This window comes from Hypanus sabinus, chromosome 29, assembly GCF_030144855.1.
Source record: "Hypanus sabinus isolate sHypSab1 chromosome 29, sHypSab1.hap1, whole genome shotgun sequence".
Taxonomy (NCBI): domain Eukaryota; kingdom Metazoa; phylum Chordata; class Chondrichthyes; order Myliobatiformes; family Dasyatidae; genus Hypanus; species Hypanus sabinus.
In genome coordinates, this window is record NC_082734.1 from 27,496,279 (window position 1) to 27,515,604 (window position 19,326).

The window sequence follows — 19,326 nt, forward strand, 5'->3', positions numbered from 1 at the left end:
CACAGGAGCAGTCAGCAGGGGGCGTGTCCAGACAGGTATATGTAGTTCACCACAAACACAACTACCTGATATGGAAAAATCCTCGATGTCTACGAAATCGTGATGGACTCACCCCACCCCACCGCAGTAATCACCTGTTCAATCTCCTGCCATCCGACAGGAGCGTCTCTGGACGGACGTTCAGACCGAAAAACTGTTTCTCCCCGGGTCTGTCGCGCAACTGAACAATGCCTCATTTAGAGCTGCTTGTTTTTAATTCAGTTGTAACTTAGGGATGTCATTCTAAGTAAATCGGGCGTTTTTAAAAATAATTTAGTGTGTTTTTATGCTGCCTTTGGACTGACTGGAGCAGCAATGTAGCCTTGTCCTAATCAATTGCTAATAAGGCTCGAACTGGGACCGAATTTGATGCAGACAGACTGTCAGCCGATGCCCCGCCCCTCCGCCGGCCTAACCCCTGACCCCGCTCCCATGCTGCTCTGCGCATGTGTCCGGCCCGAGCGGCGGCTCCGACTCTCGGTTCCCGGTTCCCGGCCCCGCTGCCCCGCATCATGATCAAGCTCTTCTCGCTCAAGCAGCAGAAGAAAGAAGAAGACGCCGCCGGAGCCACCAAGAGCGGCACCAAGAAGGCGTCAGCCGCGCAGCTCCGCATCCAGAAAGGTAAAGGTGAAGCCTGGGTAGGCCGCGCCGGCAGCCTCGGCCTCGAGTTACGGCTGGTGGGGCGGAGGGAGCTCGGGGAGGAGTCGAGGGTCCCGGGAACGACCACGAACAGGGTCCGAAACTGTCAGTTAACACCTTCCTCTCCCTCAACCGCAGCTCACATACAGCCTCCCCTAAGGGTGGGAACAGAGGGAGTGGATTGACCCCCCAACCTCTTCCCTCACCCCACCCACTCCTTCCCCACCCTACCCACACCCGCCCCAACCCTCTCCTCACCCACCTTACCCCAACCTGCTGCATTCCCACTTCCCCAAACACCACCTCTACAATGTTCCCTCTGCCCAACAACCCTCCACTCTCATTCCCCAACCCCCCTTCCCCGATATATCGTATATCGTCTACGTTTCCTGAGATCTTTCCACACCTACCCACTCGCTTCCTGTAGCCCCTTCACACAAGTGCTGCTTCACTCAGCCTTACCTCCCCACCAGAGCCTTCTGCTACTTCACACTCCCCTTGCGTCTCCCAGCACCACCCCCTCACCATCTGGCCCCACTGCCCACTCATTAATTCGTTGAATAGTTTGATGTAAATAATTTAGATATATGCATAGGAGGGGGGGGGGGTCTCGTTAATGTTTCCTTATGTGATATTGACTGCTTTGATACTCCATTATGATTAGTAAATCTCTCGCTGCCCAAATATCCATTGTTCTTATGTTTCTAACAGCTGGTCAGTTTGGATCTGTCTTGCCAATCTGTGTTTGTCATCCATCCAAACGTATGTGAGCTCACTTGATAAGCTTTATGTGTGTGATTCTCTCCTTGGTTGTTATCTGTGTGTGCATGTGCATCTTCTCAGCTGATTTCAGAGTCCTTTTATTTGAACCCTCTCCTATCCTTGCCAGCTGCTAGCACTCCTGCCTTTTGCACCTTTAAACAGTGGCTCTAAGGATGGTGGCCAGACCTCCTGAGCATATAATATCCAGGTCAGTGTCTGTGGATTGTTGGGTTGGTTATGTGAATGTCCATGACTATGAGGTTCATATTTCTCTATTAAGCTGCCGTGGTACATGAGCAATGTGTATACTCGATTTGTGTATTTAATTCATCTCAAGTGGCCTACTTCACGTCATGTGAAGTAACTATACAGAGCAGTGTCTTGTCCTAGAATCAATAATTTAAATATATTATAAATTCACTGCCGAGAATCTAATATTTCACAGGCCTGGATGAATGGTTGGCATCGTTGGGCACGCAGTAAATTGGATTACAAGGTAAAACTGAGGAATTTATAGTTTTGTAATACCCATTTGAAGGCTCAGACATTTTGATCCATTCTATGTCTGTTTTGCACAGTATATGGAGAAAGATGTTCTTGTGAAGTGGATTTTGCTGACAACCAGTATTTGTCCATTAACAAGTGTCTGAAGTTTATTAAGAATAGTATACAGAATGCACGATAGCCATCGGGAGGAAGGGAGACAGGAAATGTGAGTCATTGGTCGTAATGGAGTGGTATGCCGAGAAGATGCCTCACAGAAAAATGTTACTCAGCAGGTCAGGCAGCACCTAAAGAGGGAAATGAACAATCAGAGCTGAAAGGAGCAGGACAGAAGCGGGAATAAAAGGGTAGGGAGAGGATGAGAAACATGAGTTGGCAGGTGATGGGGAAGGGGGTAAGGGGCAACAGGAGAGGTGGTGAGGGACGCATAGCAATTAGCATATTTGCACGAATAAGTGCCAGGAGGTTGATCAGTGGGCGAGACATGTAGACGAGCAAGTCACATTGAGAACGATCCCTGCGGAAAGTGGGGGGAAAATACTTGAGGTGGGATCCTGTTGGAGATGGTGGAAATTGCAGAGAATGATGTGTTGCATGCGGAGGCTAGGGCAAGGGGAACCCTATCCCTCTTATGTCAACTTTTTAAACTACTCTAAGATCACTCTAACTCTTCCCTCCTACATTGCCTTCCATTTTTTTACATGGATTGCCTAAGAGTTTCTTAAATGTTCCTAACGTATCTGCCTCGATCACCACCTCTGGCAGGATTTTCTGTGCAACCACCACTCTCTTTGTAAAAGAACTTAACCCTGACTCCTCCCCCCCAATACTTCTCTCCAATCACCTTAAAGTTGTGCCTGCTTATATGCCTGCTCATCATCTTGTACAGCTCTGTGAAGTCAAGGTACAGTTGAAGAAAAAGTTTGTGAATTCTTTGCAATTACTTGGTTTTCTGTACAAAATACTCACAAAATGTAGTCTGGTCTTCATCTTATTCACAATAATAGACGAGCTCAATCTGCCTAATAATAACACACAAACAATTGTCTTTATTGAACACGTTGTGTAATCATTCACAGTCTAGGCTGGAGAAAGTATGTGAACCCTTGTATTTAATAACTAGTTGAACCTCCTTTAGTAGCAGTACCCTCCATCAATGTTTTTTGTTGTTCCTGATCAGACTTGCACAATGGCGAGGAGGAATTTTCAACCATTCCTCCAAATAAAACTGTTTCAGTTCATCAGTATTTCTGAGATACCTTGCATGAACAGCCCTCTTCAGGTCATGCCACAACATCTCAATTGGGCTTAGGTCTGGAGTCTGACTTAGCCATTCCAAAATACACATATTCTTCTTTAAACCATTCTGTTGTTGATTTACTCTTGTGTTTCAGATCATTTTCTTATTGCATCATCCAACTTCTATTATGCTTGGTGACGGATCGCAACCCTGACATTATCCTGTAAAGTGAATTGATACAATTTTGAATTCGTTGTTTCCTCAACAATTCCAAGTTGTCCAGGCCCTGAAGCAGCAAATCACATTGCTCCTTCCACCATGCTTCACAGTTGGGATGAAGTTCTAGTCTTTTCTCTCCAAACTTCTGCCAAGAAGTTCAACTTCTGTGTCATCTGTCCACACAGCTTGTCCCAGAAGCGTTGTGGAACATCCAGGTGGTCTTGCAAATGTGCAGTGATTTTTTTTTTGGAGAGCAGTGGTTTCCTTTGTGGTGTCCTTCCATGAACACCATTCTTGTTCAGTTTTTTTGAAGTAGTGGACACATGAACAGAGACTTCAAGTTCTAGAGATTTCTGCAGGTCTGTTACCCTTGGGTTCTTTTTCTTCACCTCCTTCAGCATTGCACATTGTGATCTTGGTGTGATCTTTGCAGGACACCCACTCCTGGGGAAAGTGGCAAGAGTACAGAGTTTCCTCCATCTGTAGAAGTTTCTCTTCCTATGGACTGAATGTCTAAAGACATTCAGGTCTTTAGAAATGTTTTTGCAGCCTCGATGCTTCTCTACAATTCTTCTTCTAAGGTCCTCTGAAAGTTGGTGGTGATCAAGGCATGGTGCACATAAACAGATCTTTCTTGAGAAGAGCAGCAGTGTCTCTGACCTTTGTCTTTTTTATAGGGCAACTCACCTCTACAACCCACACCTCCAATCTCATCTCATTGATTGGAACCTCTGACTCCAGATAGCTTTTGTAGTAGAGTTTACCCCAGAGGTTCACATACTTTTTTGAACCTGGACTGTGATTGTTTAAATGGTGTACTCAATATTGCTTTTGTGTTAATAGTTTAGGCAGATTGTGTTATTGTTATTGTATTATTGTGACGGCTGAAGATCAGACCACATTTCATTAGTAATTAATGCAGAAAACCAGATAGTTGCAAAGGGTTCACAAACTTTTTCTTGCAACTGTAGCTGTGGCATCAGTGGATAATCTTCCTTGAGAAAGGGGAGAGGGGTGTTGGAGATGGACCAAGTGAATTTGAGGATGTCGTGGTTACTTGAAATGACCAGGAGATGTAGACAATCCTTCGAGAAGTTTAAACCTTTATTTGCAAACAAAGGCTGAGGCAATCAATGAACTTGTCACCGAAAGCCCGCCAAGCTCCGGTGTACAGCATTCTTTATAGTAATTTCTTATCTCAGTTACATTTCGGTTTTATCAGCATACCCAAACATTCTTTAGTTGCATATCATCTATACATTAACTAATCAATCGCTCTTGCCTAGCTCTCGGTGCGCCACCAGTATTTCTTTCCACTTCACATCTTAGGCCTCATTCCTGGCCACGGTTGTTTCTCAGTCAGCCTCCCTTAACCTCCCTCACATTCCATTTCCTGTTCATAGCATCCTGTCTGCCACTGTTATCTCTGCATAAGCCAGTCTATTATATAATATATGGGGTACATTTCAGCTAATTAGTGCTGCTAAGGATAAACAGATGTTCTGTAACTGCCATGGCATGTAGCTAAGAGAATACAAGGTATCTAGTAAAAGAATACAGAGTAAAATGTATCTAGTAAAAGAATACAGAGTAATATTCAATACATAGGAGTGATTACGTAGTATAGTAAATAGCTAGTACATATTGATTACATTTCAGGTATATATTTCTCAATATAATCCTCCCTTTGAGACCCAGGGGGTCACACAGAAAGAGAACACAGGAAGAGTCCGTGCACAAAAGCCAAAGTAAAGTCCAGTATTTAATCCCAAATTTGGGTCAACTACAATTTCTGTACTCGGAACTCAAAATGATCTCTCTCTGTTACCCTAGACTGCTGAACCAAAAACCTGTCCCTCCGTCGCTGCGACAGGAAAAAAAAAGACTCAGACGCCTTTACAGACTAGTGTCCACATCATTAGCACCCTCCAGTCCACTTGATGCGTCGCGCAGACTGTAGCAGTACATCATTGGTTTTTCTCCTTGTCTGGGGTCAGTTTCAACAATTTCCAGGAGCATCGGGAATCGTTTTGCTGCCGCACGCACTATCAAAGAAGAAAACAACACAGTATAATCGCACAGCTTATCAACACACCTGCTGCAGCTATCGCCATTTTGGTCAGCCATGCACCCCATCCCCCTAGTCTGCTTTCTAACCAGTCAAACCACTGATGTCCAAATCCTGCATTCTGTTTTACCTCCTTCCGCAAATTCTTTAGTTTATTCATTGCTCTGGTGAAAGACCCTTCCGGGCTGCTATTATTCGGTATGAAAGTGCAGCATTGTTCTCCAAACATCACACACACACCCCCTTTTTCTGCCAAAGCCAATCCAGTACCTGTCTGTTTTGCAATGCCATCCTGCTAGTTGCATCCAGCTGTTGCCCTAAAGCCTCCAGCGCATTATCGGTGTAGTTGATGAACCTCTGTTGATTGTAGTATATATAATTTATCCATTCAACATTTTTGCTTACCCCTATCACAGGTATGAGTGCTTCCCAGCCCGCAGCAATCTCATTCCGTGCCTTTAATTCGTTAGGTATACCTCTTGGCTGTCTCATACAGTCAATTCCGGATTGTTGGGTCAGGTTCATATTTTCTCTTCTGCTGTAGCAGTGTCCGCTGCTCAGGGATATCAACGTTGGACTGTACTTCAGGGGACAGTATAACTTCCTGAAGCAGCATGACACGCGTGCATGTTCCCACCCAATCGAGGGGGAGCGTAGATCTCAGACCTCTCTCCTGTCCACACAGCCACCAGGTGTCTGCTAATGGGATAGTCTGAGTGTCCAATGCACCCTCAGGAGGAGGGGTACCCATTATGTGTTTTTTTACCTGGGGTTACATCCCACGTCTGAGCGCAGTTGCCTTGGAAGTGGCCAACTGGGCGAGTGCCCACCCGCATGAAGCATTCATGACTCAGATGGTCCTGCATTATAAGTTGTTCCTTCATAGGTGTTTGGCTTTTATTTATAGCCCAGGGTCTGCTATAATTACAGTGATAGGCAAGCTTGTCTTGGTCAAACTGCGAGGACGCCTGATATAACGTACACCAATATGGGCACATTGGTGCATTGTTCAGACAGTTTCGATAACAGGGATCCGTGTTAACATAAATTCTCATGTAACAAGCCCTAGCCCTAACTGGACCAGGACATCATAGCTCGCATCGCTCCCTGTGCTCCCTTCGCCACTGCGCACAAGTGGAAGGATTATAAGGCATGGGAACTACATGCTGCGCAAGGGTTGCCCTTGAGCACAGGTAGCAATTCTGTCTTTCCATCGTGCTTGCTGTATACATTGCCCATTGGTACCATGTGTTCTCTTGTCGTGGCACAATGGTGTGTGTGTTACTTCTCTTACTGGGATTGGTCGGATTGGTCCTTCCCCTTGGACGGTCTCCGGCTCTTTCTGTTTTTCCTGTATATAGATAGACTTATGTATCATAGTTAGTTCCCGCATGTATTGTCTTAGCTCCATTTGCTCTAAACTGGGTCCCTTATATGGTTCTCTCCATTGAGGCACTGGCATGGGTCTTCCAGTTAGCAGCTCATGTGGTATTAGGCATGTTACTCGATTAGTCTGCATGCAGTAACTCATTAATGCTAACGGTAATGCATCAACCCAGTTAAGTCTAGTCTCTGCACAAATTTTGTTCAGTTTGGCTTTCAGGGTGCTATTAATTCTTTCCACCATGCCCTCTGACTGTGGGTGGTACACACATCCAAATCTTTGCTTTATTCTTAGTACCTGTAATACCAACTTGACCACCTTTTGGATGAAGGCTGAAGCGTTGTCCGAGCTAATCTCTATAGGTACTCTAAATCTTGGGATCACTTTGTTTGTCAGGCACTTTACCACTGTTCCTGCTCCTTGATCCTTCGAGGACACTGCTTCTACCCACCTGCTGAACCTGTCAATTACAACCAGAATGTATCTTTTCCCTCTTACTGTCTTTATCATGTCTACTGTTACATACCCCGTAACTGGGTCACTTACCAGCAAAGATAGAGAGGTCCGTTGAAGTCTGATGGTATTATTTTTAACAGTATTTATTGATAAAAATATACAAAAATAATATCAATGCAAACATACAGATAATATACGTCATCAACACAATCTAAAAGCGCAGGTATAATAATAATCAATAAGAAATAGCTCTGTCGTTGTCTAGGGGATAATGTATTGTCCGATGGAAATATAAAAGTCACTTTAGTTCATTCAGGCTGCAGCCTTTGGTTGGAGAAAGACAGATTTTTAGAACTTGCCAGCTTTTCCATTTTATGATGTCGATCCTTCGAAATTTCGTTGGTGGTGATCTCTTCTTTAGCTCAGCCGTCTTCCGTGGTAAGGCCCCAATCCCAGGCAACGGGAAAGGACACATGTGGGCCCTCCACCGGCTGTCGCTATTAAACGCTGTCATGGGATTTCTAGTGTTTCTCCTGGTGCGTCTAAAGGGGTTGTTCCCCAGACCCTCTTTTATCCTTACTCACAGGGTCTTAGATGTCAATCAGGTTGGGATGGTGCCATCCCTCAACCCAGCCCACTTTGGTCATTCCCTGAGGGCTTCAAATAAATGGTACAGTACTCAGTACACAATTCCGTCTCCAAGAGACAATGGCCGTTTCCCGTGGCTTTGTATTGCTGAGGGGCCAGGACATTCCAAACCCCTTGTGGATTCTGCGTGTCTTTCTCTCATTTCCTGGGTCCCAGACCTGAATTAATAACGATCTTGTGATTCTCAAAAAGGAGGGGGCTACTTTGTACCCTTCGGCCCCTCAGAGTTGGGGCACAGTCATAACACTACATAGTCAATCACCAGATGTCGAAATGGTCCTTCAGGCACGGGTATGTGACCTATTGGGGTTGTAATCCCCGTTCAAACATTGTTCTGTGCGCAAACCTCGCACTGCGCATAGTCTACTGAAGCCTGTAAGTAAGGTGACCAAAACCCATCCTTTTTTATTCTGCTTACTACTTACCCCCTTGCACAATGGTCCACTGCATGTGTTTCTGAGATTAACATGGTCAACAAAGGAGTAGGTGCTAACCAAAAACCATCCTCCGTGCTCCACAGGCCTTCTGGGTTCTGCTTGGCCCCCCTTCACCTCCACATCGTCTGTTCCTCCGACGTTGCCCTACCTTGCATTTCAACCAGGTCCTCTATCATGTGTTCCAGCTCTAGGCTTACCTGGGGTGCAATAACAGCCGACGTATACCCAGACGCTTTCCTGGCCGCTTCGTCTGCAGCTTGATTTCCTTTGGTTATCACATCATTCCCTTTCTTATGTGCCTGGCATTTCACTATAGCCAGTGCTTTTATAAGTGCCTTTATTAAGTCTGAAATTTGCTGACAATGCTGTATGGAGTCTCCATTACTTTTCCTAAAACCTCTCTGTTTCCACACTGCCCCAAACAGATGACATACCACATGGGCATATGCCGAATCAGTGTAAATGTCTACTTTCTCACCTTCCATCATCTCACATGCTGCTGTCAAAGCTTTGAGTTCTGCTAGTTGAGCGCAGCACGGTTGTGGACAAGCTTCTATTCTGATGGTCTTGAAGCTTGACTGATCCTGCTGTACTCCTGAGAAACCTGCATGATTCCCATCATAATCCCTATAGCAAGAACCATCTACAAACAAAACCTTTTTATCCGAATCCTCTAGTGGCTCTGACCGTAAATCTGCTCTCAGTTTGGCAAATGTCATTGTTTTCCCTACACAATCATGGGGTTCTCCTTCGCAGCTCAAAGGGACATAATCGGCTATGTTGTTGGTGGTACATCTTTGTATGGTTACATCTGGAAATGTCAGCAGCATCTGGTACGCTGCTATCCTGGCTGGTGTTGGCACAAACTTCCCTCTATCCAGCAATTCTGCTATCTTGTGGTGCGTGTATAGAATCACAGGATAACCCATAGTTACAGATGATGCCTTCTCATACGCGTAGTACAGTGCTGCCGATTCCTGATAACAAGGTGGATACCCCTGGGCCACCTCGTCCAGTTTTGCACTGTAGTACGCTATTGGCTGTTTCGCATTCCCTGTACCTGTCTCTTGTGTCAACACTGCTGCTGCATAGCCTTCCTGTCGATTAGATACATACAGATGGAAAGTCTTTTCATAGTCGGGCAAAGCTAATGCCGGGGCTGACTGTAGTTCCTGTTTAATAGTGTTGAAGGCTATCTCCGCCTCCTCATTCCACTGCAGGCTAGTTCTCAAATTGGTATGGCCTGCTTCCTTCATTATCTTCCTCAGTGGTTCTACAATCTCAGCATATTCTCCAATCCAGTCTGAGCTATATCCTGTCATTCCCAGAAAAGTCATCATCTGCCCTACTGTCTGGGGCTTTGGAGCCTTCATTGTCGCCTCAATCTGACTCGGTGCTACTGCCTTCACACCTCTAGATACCATCCTCCCTAAGTATTCCACCTGCTGCTTGCAAAATTACAGCTTTTTCTTAGACACTTTATGTCCTCCATACGCCAGTTTCTCTAAAAGAGTCATAGTATCCTGTTCTCACTGCTCCTCACTTTCAGAGCAAATCAACAAATCATCCACATACTGTATCAGTGTACTTTCCAGCGAAATGCCATCCAAATCTGCTTTTAGTACTTGGTTAAAAACATGTGGTGAATGCTAAATCCTTGTGGCATTCTAGTGTAGGTGTACTGGTTGCTTTTGTATGTAAATACAAACAAATGCTGACACTGTTCGGCTAAGGGAATGCTGAAGAAAGCCGAACACAAATCAATCACTGAAAAGTAGCTCGCTTCTGGCAGGATATTAGTCAGCAGCGTGTGTGGAATTGGGACCACTGCTGCCAAATCCTCCACTAGCTCATTCACTGCTCGTAAGTCATGCACCAGTCTCCACTTAGACTTGTCAGCTTTTGGGAAAGGCAACAGCGGAGTTTTGCAGGGGCTGTTTACCCTCTTAAGTACTCCTGCCTCTAACAGTCCCTGTATTGTCGGCGCTATACCTTCTTCTGCTTCTGGTCTTAAGGGATATTGTGGTCTCCTAGGTGGAACTGCTCCTTTCTTTAATCTTACCTCTACTGGACTGGCTGTTTTTATTTTCCCCACGTCTATGTCATGTTGCGACCACAGAAAAAATGGCAACTTGTCCAACCTTTTATCTTTCTGTTGGCCCTCTACCTTCCCCAACAATGGCATGTGTGGCTGAGGAGTTACTTCGCCCTCCTTCATAGTTCCTGTCACATCTATGTTTACCCCTATCTTAACGTAATTGTTGTCTCCGGATATCCATACCTCAGGCATAACTTTTCTCCAAACCGTTACGGTGCTTACCTGCTTTACTAGGAGTCCTAGGTCTTTAGACTGGTATCCCTCATTTACCAGCAGGGTTATGTTGGGTACAGCTTCCGGTATCCTATACCATTTCTCCAAAAAGGTATTCCACCTGACTTGCAGGGCCGCCCCCGCTTCCCAATTACTATAGCTTCTCCTTTCAGGTGTCGGATATCTGTCCTCAGGTTCCATCTCTCCTCTACCTCCTTACTCTGTGAGTCTCATCAAAAATTACAGTACAATGTAGCTCAGATTTGGGTGCTACAGCCTCAGGTAATATGGCCTGCACACCCTGTTTCCACTTTTCCCAGGTATCCCAGATCTGATCTTCTATGTCCCCTATCCAAAAAACATCGGCTCTCTTAGCCTCCCTAACTACTAGCTGAGCATCTGTTCTTTCCACGCTCAGCTCGTTCCTAGTACATTCTAATTTTAATTCCAGTTTCAATAAAGCATCTCTGTCTAACAAATTAATTGGAGTTCCTTTAGATACTAGTACTGGTAAAGCAATTCCTTTATTTCCCATTGTCATATGCAGTGGAGCCGTGCACTGTGTCAACTGTGTTTTCCCTGAGAACCCTACCGTCTTAATAAACTTTCCTGACATGGGAAGGTGAAGGGCATACTGTGGCTGTACACAAGTATATGTGGCTCCAGTATCTATCATCATTGGTGTCAGTTGCCCTTCTAACATAACCTGAACCATAGGTTCCTCCTCTACCTCCCTCGTTATCTTTGGGTAATGTCCCTTCCCACTCAAGTTCTCGGGGCACCCCTAATACCTTGCATAGGGGTTTACAGGTCCGCTCGGACCCCCAGGAGCCAGCATGTGGCCAAACTGTGGCTCCCTTGCCATCGGTTCCTGCTGGTACGAAACGGGCCATGGTTTAAATGGGCAGTCTCTCCTCATGTGTCCAGGCTGGCTGCATCCCCAGCACAATCTTTCTACCTCTCTTTCCCCCTATCTCCTCACCAATCCTCTCTGCCCATAACTCCTCTGCCCCCCTCCTTGGGGACTTCCAGTCCTGTCTGGGCTGTTGCTTAAATCTCTGTCCCTGATCGGGCATCTGTGGAAATGTTCCTCTGAAGACATTCATTATTGGTATGGGGTTTTCTGGCTCTTGACTGACAGAATGACCGGTTCCTCCATCTAGCAGTGCTTCATTCACTTTAATGGCTGTACTCACACTGGTGGTGGCTGGCAGCATCTTTTTGCTTTTCTCTTTTTCCTTTTTCAATTCTTCGAGCTGCATTTGCAATAGCTTTCGTTGCACCTCTTCTTGCTGCTCAGCCAACTTTCATTTGTCTCTCCGATATTTCTCCACCGCGTGGACTACGTGATCGCTGAATGCTTGTGGGGTCAGCGACGACAGCCCAGCCACTTCCTGCAATTTAGATTTGACTTGCGGAGGCATTGCGTCCAGAATGCTTTGTCGGAACAGTGAGTTCAGAAACAAGCTATTTTCCACCTCTTGCTCAGTCTTCCATCTCCACCTTTTCAACTGGTTTTCTACATAGGCTGCTGGATTTTCAGTGTCTCCCAGTGGTTCCCCCTTTAAGGCTTTGGGGTCCACTCTGAGTGGATAAAGCTTTCTGAGGGCCTGCCATACCCCCTGCCTCACTGGATCAAAACTGACTCGGTTAGTCTTTGGATTGTCCACGTTCTGTAAGCCAGCCATTTCCATCAGCTCTTTTAGCTTGGAAGTTCCCATCAATCTTATCAGCAGTGCCTTCAAATCTCCCATAGCCAACAATCGTCCTGTTGTTTCCTCCTCGAAGGCCCTAATCCACTTTCCTGCCCCCTTGTGCAGACTAGGCAGAGTATTTTTCAGCCCTTCCAGGTCCTGGGATCCCCAAGGTATATACTGTACTTGTCCCAATCCTTTTACTAGCAGTGGCAGCATTTCCTTCTCCCCATTCCATGTAATCAAGCTTCCTTCCTCACCTGATTCTTCATCTATTGCTGGCCCTATTTCTACTGGCTGCCACTCATACCTCCCTGGGGTATACCTTCTCCCTTGCTCCTTCTCTCCTCTAGCCCCTCTTCCATCTCCAATATCTGCCTCTCCGTTCTCTCTCGAGCTTCTTCCAAACTCTTGTTTCCTACCTTCCTCCAACTTCCTCTCAACTCACTCCGTTCTTGCCTTCCAGATGATTCCCGTTCCCTTCTAGTCGGTCCGTCTCCTCATAATACTCCTCATAATCCCTCTTCTCTCTCAACTGCTGTAGCGTTTCAGCTTCTCTTTCCATCTCCCTTCTTTCCTGTTCCATCCTTATCCTTTCTTCCTCTAACTCGTTCCTCAGCACCTCTCTCATCCTCTCATATTTCCTTCTTTCCTCCTCAGGATCCCAGACCTCTACTTCCCCCGAAGGCTTACTGTTCCCGATATCATGGGGCACTGCTTAAGTTTTCCCTGTTCATAATAGGGAGGGGGTCTTTCTACTTCTTTTAAATCCGGGTATGGAGCTAAAGCCGGGTTTCTGTTAGGCTTTTCCTCTCCCTCATCTGACTGTTTTTCCTGTTTCCTTGCGTCTTTTTCGTTTATTATCAATATCCTGCCTGTCTTTCTCAATCTCTCTCCCTCCATCCTAAAAAGTTTCAATACTTCCATCTCCTGCTCTCTTTCCTCCTTTTTCTTGGACTTATCGTTTGGTTTATGATTTTTAATTAGTGCTTCCATCTCTTCACACAAACTTACATCGAATGGTCCTTCTTTTGGCCATTTCGTGCGTAGGTTTTTGGTTCTTTTTTCCCATTTCTCTGAAATTGCAGGCATCTCAACTCTACTTACCGGAAATTTCTTGCACAGTATGTCTACTGCTGTTCCTTTCTCTTCCACCATGTTATTTTCTTCTTCTCTTGGGTATTATATTTTTTTAAAAAAAAGTCTCACAGCTCAAATACTTCCCTTAACCTATCTCTATGCCTAGCCCTACAGTCTATTCTACCAGTGTTCAAGCAATTTATCAAACTCTTCTTACCTTCTATTTCGTTCTGCCCGAGCAGTCCCCAACCTAGGGCAGTATCCACAGAACTTTCTCCTCACTGTCCCTGCCCGTTCAGCCCTTCGTTTCGTATGAAGCAATATCCACAGGGACTTACCAACACCACGTGGAATTTTTCTCTACTCAACTTTTTATTACCTTATTCGTACTTACCCCCACTGCAGTGTTCTCGATCAATCCTCTGAGCCTCCTGTCAACCCCCAATTCTGCCAGATTCTTTGGATTGGAGAGACCCTTTGGCAGTTGCTACACACCTCTGAGTCCCCGAGACCCCCAAAACCAACAGAATTTTAGTCCAAGTTGTCGCAAAAAGCGCTTACCTTTTTTCTGGGTGCACCTGTAATTCTGTTTGCTCTGTGAGGGCTCCCGAGGGACGGGGAAGCGGCCTCAACTCGACGAATCCTTTTTGCGGGTCTCTTTCCAATCCTGTTCGTAATGCCAGTTTTGTCGTGGTTACTTGAAATGACCAGGAGATGCAGACGATCCTTCGAGAAGTTTAAACCTTTATTTGCAAACAAAGGCTGAGGCAATCAATGAACTTGTCACCGAAAGCCCACCGAGCTCCGGTGTAGAGCATTCTTTATAATAATTTCTTATCTCAGTTACATTTTGGTTTTATCAGCAAACCCAATCATTCTTTAGTTGCATATCATCTATACATTAACTAATCAATCGCTCTTGCCTAGCTCTCGGTGCGCCACCAGTATTTCTTTCCAGTTCACATCTTAGGCCTCATTCCTGGCCACGGTTGTTTCTCAGTCAGCCTCCCTTAACCTCCCTCACATTCCATTTCCTGTTCATAGCATCCTGTCTGCCACTGTTATCTCTGAATAAGCCAGTCTATTATATAATATATGGGGTACATTTCAGCTAATTAGTGCTGCTAAGGATAAACAGATGTTCTGTAACTGCCATGGCATGTAGCTAAGAGAATACAAGATATCTAGTAAAAGAATACAGAGTAAAATGTATCTAGTAAAAGAATACAGAGTAATATTCAGTACATAGGAGTAATTACATAGTATAGTAAATAGCTAGTACATATTGATTACATTTCAGGTATATATTTCTTAATAAGGGCAGGGTGGAAAAGCTGGAGGCATGGTCGTGAAATTGATGAGCTCAGAATGGGTGCAGGAAGCATCATCAACGCCGTGGTCAGTGTAACAGAGAAATGGTTGTGGGTGGGGGGGGGGACATTAATGGTGTAGGCTTGGAACATGGACTGTTCCACAGAGCTGGGACCCACATGAGTGCCCATGTTGACATCTTTAGAGCAGCCTATAAAATATGAACCTTGCAGGGGGGATTAGAGTAACATGGGTTAGTTGAGTTAAGGATGACAGCTTTCGTTCCCTAAGAAATATTAGGGAATTAGTTGATTTGTGACATCCATCATGTTCTTCCAGCATGGTTCAAAATGATACAGGGCTGTAGTCAAGGTAATAGCGAACATGGGACTGTAAGCTCCCAATAACTTCAGTGTGATCACAAACATTGGCCAAGTGCCATAGTAGAGGATTCTGATACCTCACCTTTTTTTCTCTAGTCCTGCTGAAGGGCCTCGGCCCAAAACATCGACTGTACTCTTTTCCATTGCTCTAATTTCCAGCATCTGCAGATTTTCTCTTGATCATAATAGAAATGCTGGGATGCTCACAAGTTGGGCCGCATCTGGGGAAAGAGGAAGTGTTAGCCTTACAGTTGCTGTACTCTTCTACATAGTTCTATCTGCTTCTGCCTTCAGACTCTGAATGGTCTATCAACTCTACCTCTTTTGCACTATTTATTTATTTTTGCCTTGACACGTAGTAATCTGTTACGTCTGTACTGCTGCCACAAAGTAACATTTTTTCACAATTTATGTCAGTGACAATAAACCTGATTCTGATCTTTACCTGAGACCATGTAGTATTTGATAGTTTTATGGTTATTTTTACCAAGATCAAACTTTTAATTCCAAAGTTATGAGAGTTGAATTGAAGTCCATAGTGGCTCCTCACAGCTCTCTTATTGGTCCCTTTAAGTAACTGTAATGCCATTGGTGTAGAAATGGTGAAATCTCATCAGCAGGAAGCCAGCACCATACCTGTGTGTTATCATGCTTGACAGGTGAACTGAGCACCAGCACCGTCCCTGTGCATTATCACGTGACAGTTTAACTGAACACTCTACCTGTGTGTTATCACATCTGACAGGTTGACCGAACGCTGTACCTGTGTTTTATCACACGTGACATGTTGACCGAGAGTTGAGCAGCAAGCATTTAGCTAGAGAAGCTTAGTGGGTTGAGCAGCTTCTGTGGGAGGAAAGGAATTGTTGACATTTCAGAGCATCGCTTGTGTCTCCAAAGCCAAAAGTTGAGATCGATCCTTATAAGTTGAGGCAATTATCCTGAGAATTGCATCCACTGATGTAAGGACTCATCCAATAAGTGTTGCGGCAGGTGTTTTAGTATAAAGTTGCCCTGTACTCGGTGAGGGGAAGGTAAGACTTCCATTGTTTAGTCAGATCAGATTGCATTTGGACTGGAGCTTGGTATGTCGCCAATGCCTTGGGCAGGTGGTTTTAAATTCTCTGATCACTTGTAAATGAGTGAGAATATATTTCAAAGTTTCTGAACAATCAGTCCATTCATTTACATTCCTGTCTTTCTATTGCTCCCCTCTAAATGATCCTTTTCCGGAGTCAGCTGGAGACGCTCATGGAGTGAGTACCGTTTTGGATTCGCTCCATAACCTTTACTTTTTTTAACCTTTGATCACCCTTATTCAGCTTATTTTTACCTATACCGAAAGTTTCTTTATTCTTTTTTTTTGGATTTACTGCCAAGAGTTTGTTGTGAACTTTTGAAGATATGCAAACAGAAATGTCTCTTAGGTCTAAGGGACGGGATCCCGGACGTAATCCGACACAACAAACACAATTAACTTTTGAATTGTTTATGGAGGTTTTGGATAAAAAATTTGCTGAACTACAACAATTTTTTAAAGAAGATATAAAGGCTTTTCAAGAGTACATGGTTAAGACGGATTTAGTAATTAAACAGCAACAAGCTCTTATTGCGTCTCTACAAGAAGAAGCTCGGAAGCGAGATTTGACTATTGGAAAACTGCAACAGGATTTAATTTCGACCATTAAGCTGATGGAAGCCCTTAAAGCCAAGAGTGACGATTTTGAGAATCGGTCCAGAAGACAGAACTTACGTATACTTGGTCTTCCAGACGGCATAGAAAAAGATGATCCATCGAAATATTTTGCTCAACTTTTAAAAGAAGCGTTTCCGACAATTTTCCCGAATAACCCCCCTTTATTGGATCGGGCACATAGAATTCGGCGTCGATCACCAAGTGCTACAGACAAACCTTCGGTGGTAATTGTCCGGTTCCATTATGTACATGACAAAGAACAAGTTATAAGAGCAGCTCGTCGGGTAGGAATGATTAAAATCAAAGATTTTTGCTTCCGCCTGATCGAAGATTTTAGTTCAGATCTTTTAAAAAGAAGGCTTCTTTTTAAACCGTTGATGGCTGAATGTTATGAGAAAAATCTGAAACCTGCGCTTCTATACCCTGCGAAGCTTCGAATTTCTCCGTCGAATGCTCCATGACAAGTTTTCCTTTCAACTTCAGAAGCGAGAAAATATCTGGAGGAGAACTTCCCTACTGCTACAGACACCAGTCTTTAATAAATGAATGATTCTGATCGTGTAAGATGGTTCTCGATCTCTTAAACCAGAATTATAATCTGGTTATTGGTGTAGGTTCATCCTACACTTTATACTCAAGTTAAAGTGTGTTTGCGTCATGTTAATTGTTTTGCCTTATACACTTTAATCATTTAACTACATACTTGTCTATTAACTTTGTTCCTTCGAAGGTATATTTTTAATTCTTTGAAGGTAAATTTTTCCTTGATTAAGATGGTGGTTTTTTGGAAAAGATTTTTGGTTTTGCTTAAGATGGCATTATGTTTATATTTTTCGCGTTTCTTCCGTACAATGCATCGCTTATCTTAGCTTAAATATTTTTTGTTTTGTCTGGGCCAGAGCCCGAGTTATAATTGTTTTTTAGTGATTATATTTTTATTCTTTTTACAACTAACTATACTTAGAAATATGGTTTTTATTATAGCGATTTTATTTTTAAAGTTGGGGTGATTCTTTTATATATATCCTTTTTATATGGAGTGTTCTTCGGCTGACATGGGGGTAGGATTAGTCTTACTTTTTCTCTTTTTAAGTCATATTTTGGCTTTTTCTCTTTTTCTCGGGGGGTGGGGGGATGGTCTGTTTTCTAATTCTATTTTTTTTGTACCAGTTTGTGTTAGTTTTTTTATTCGGGCTGTTTTTGAACTTCAAATATGTCTGTGTTGTCGTCACTTCCGGGTCTTCTCACTACTTTTGTTCCTCTTGAGTTTATAAGTTGGTTAACCCTTTCTATACCAAAGGGTTGATTATAGAATTATGGCTCAGACCATTAATTTTGTGTCTTGGAATACTAATGGTTTAAATCATCCAATTAAACGAAAGAAGATTTTCAAAGTATTCCAAAGACTTAATGTTCATATCATTTTTGTACAAGAAACTCATGTGAGGAGGGAAGACAAATTTCATTTTTTTAGATTTTGGCGGGGTCAACAGTATCACGCAAATTCGAATGCTAAAGTAAAAGGAGTTTCAATTTTTATTGACTCCTCTATTTCATTTGTTCAACATGATATTTTTTCGGATCCGAATGGCAGATTTTTGTTAATTACGGGTTTACTTTGTAATAAAAAAGGTTGCTTTGGTTAATGTTTATGCTCCAAATGTGGATTGTCCTGACTTTTTTAAGTCTTTATTTACTTCTTTACCCAATCTAAACGAATATGTTAATAATGGGTGGTGACTTTAATTGTTGTTTAAATCCTCTGATGGATAAATCTTTATCTATTCAGACTTTACCTAATAAGTCGGCCACTTGTATTAACTCTTTTTTGACTGACAATGGAGTTTTTGATATTTGGAGATTCCGGTATCCTAATGACAAAGAGTTTTCTTTTTTCTCACATGTTTATCACTCTTATTCAAGAATTGATTATTTTTTTGTAGACTCTTGTTTTATTCCATTGGTAATCGGTTGTAACTATGATATTATAGCTATCTCTGATCATGCTCCGTTATTACTTTCTATGAAATTTATGGATACAGCTTCTAATGCTAGACAATGGCGATTTGACTCTACCTTGTTGCAAGACTCTGACTTCATAAAATTTATGGAGGAGCAGATCGACTTCTTCTTCTCAACTAATTCTACAGATGATATTTCCTGCGGAACACTTTGGGACACTTTTAAAGCTTATATACGTGGACAGATTATTTCTTATTCTGTTGGTTTGAGGAAACGTATCAAGATGGAAACTCTTTTATTGGTTGATAAAATTAAAGAGATTGATAAGAAATATTCGATTGCTCCTAGTAAGGAGCTTTACAAACAAAGGGTTGAACTTCAAATGGAACATAGTTTATTACTTACATCCTCGATTGAAAATTAATTAATGAAAACTAAATCTGATTTTTATATACATAGTGATAAATCTGGTAAACTGTTAGCTAGTCAATTG

The 19,326-nt window shown here is 43.4% G+C and overlaps 1 protein-coding gene across 1 annotated transcript in view; it reads left to right on the plus strand.

The window, feature by feature from the left end:
• Positions 1-455: 455 nt before the first annotated feature.
• Positions 456-19,326, plus strand: part of ube2m (ubiquitin conjugating enzyme E2 M) — a 75,796-nt gene continuing 56,925 nt past the window's right edge. Inside the window, exon 1 of the mRNA XM_059954027.1 lies at positions 456-660. Within this exon, the coding sequence (XP_059810010.1) occupies positions 486-660 (175 nt within the window). The 5' untranslated portion in view covers positions 456-485. The remainder of the gene's footprint in view (positions 661-19,326) is intronic.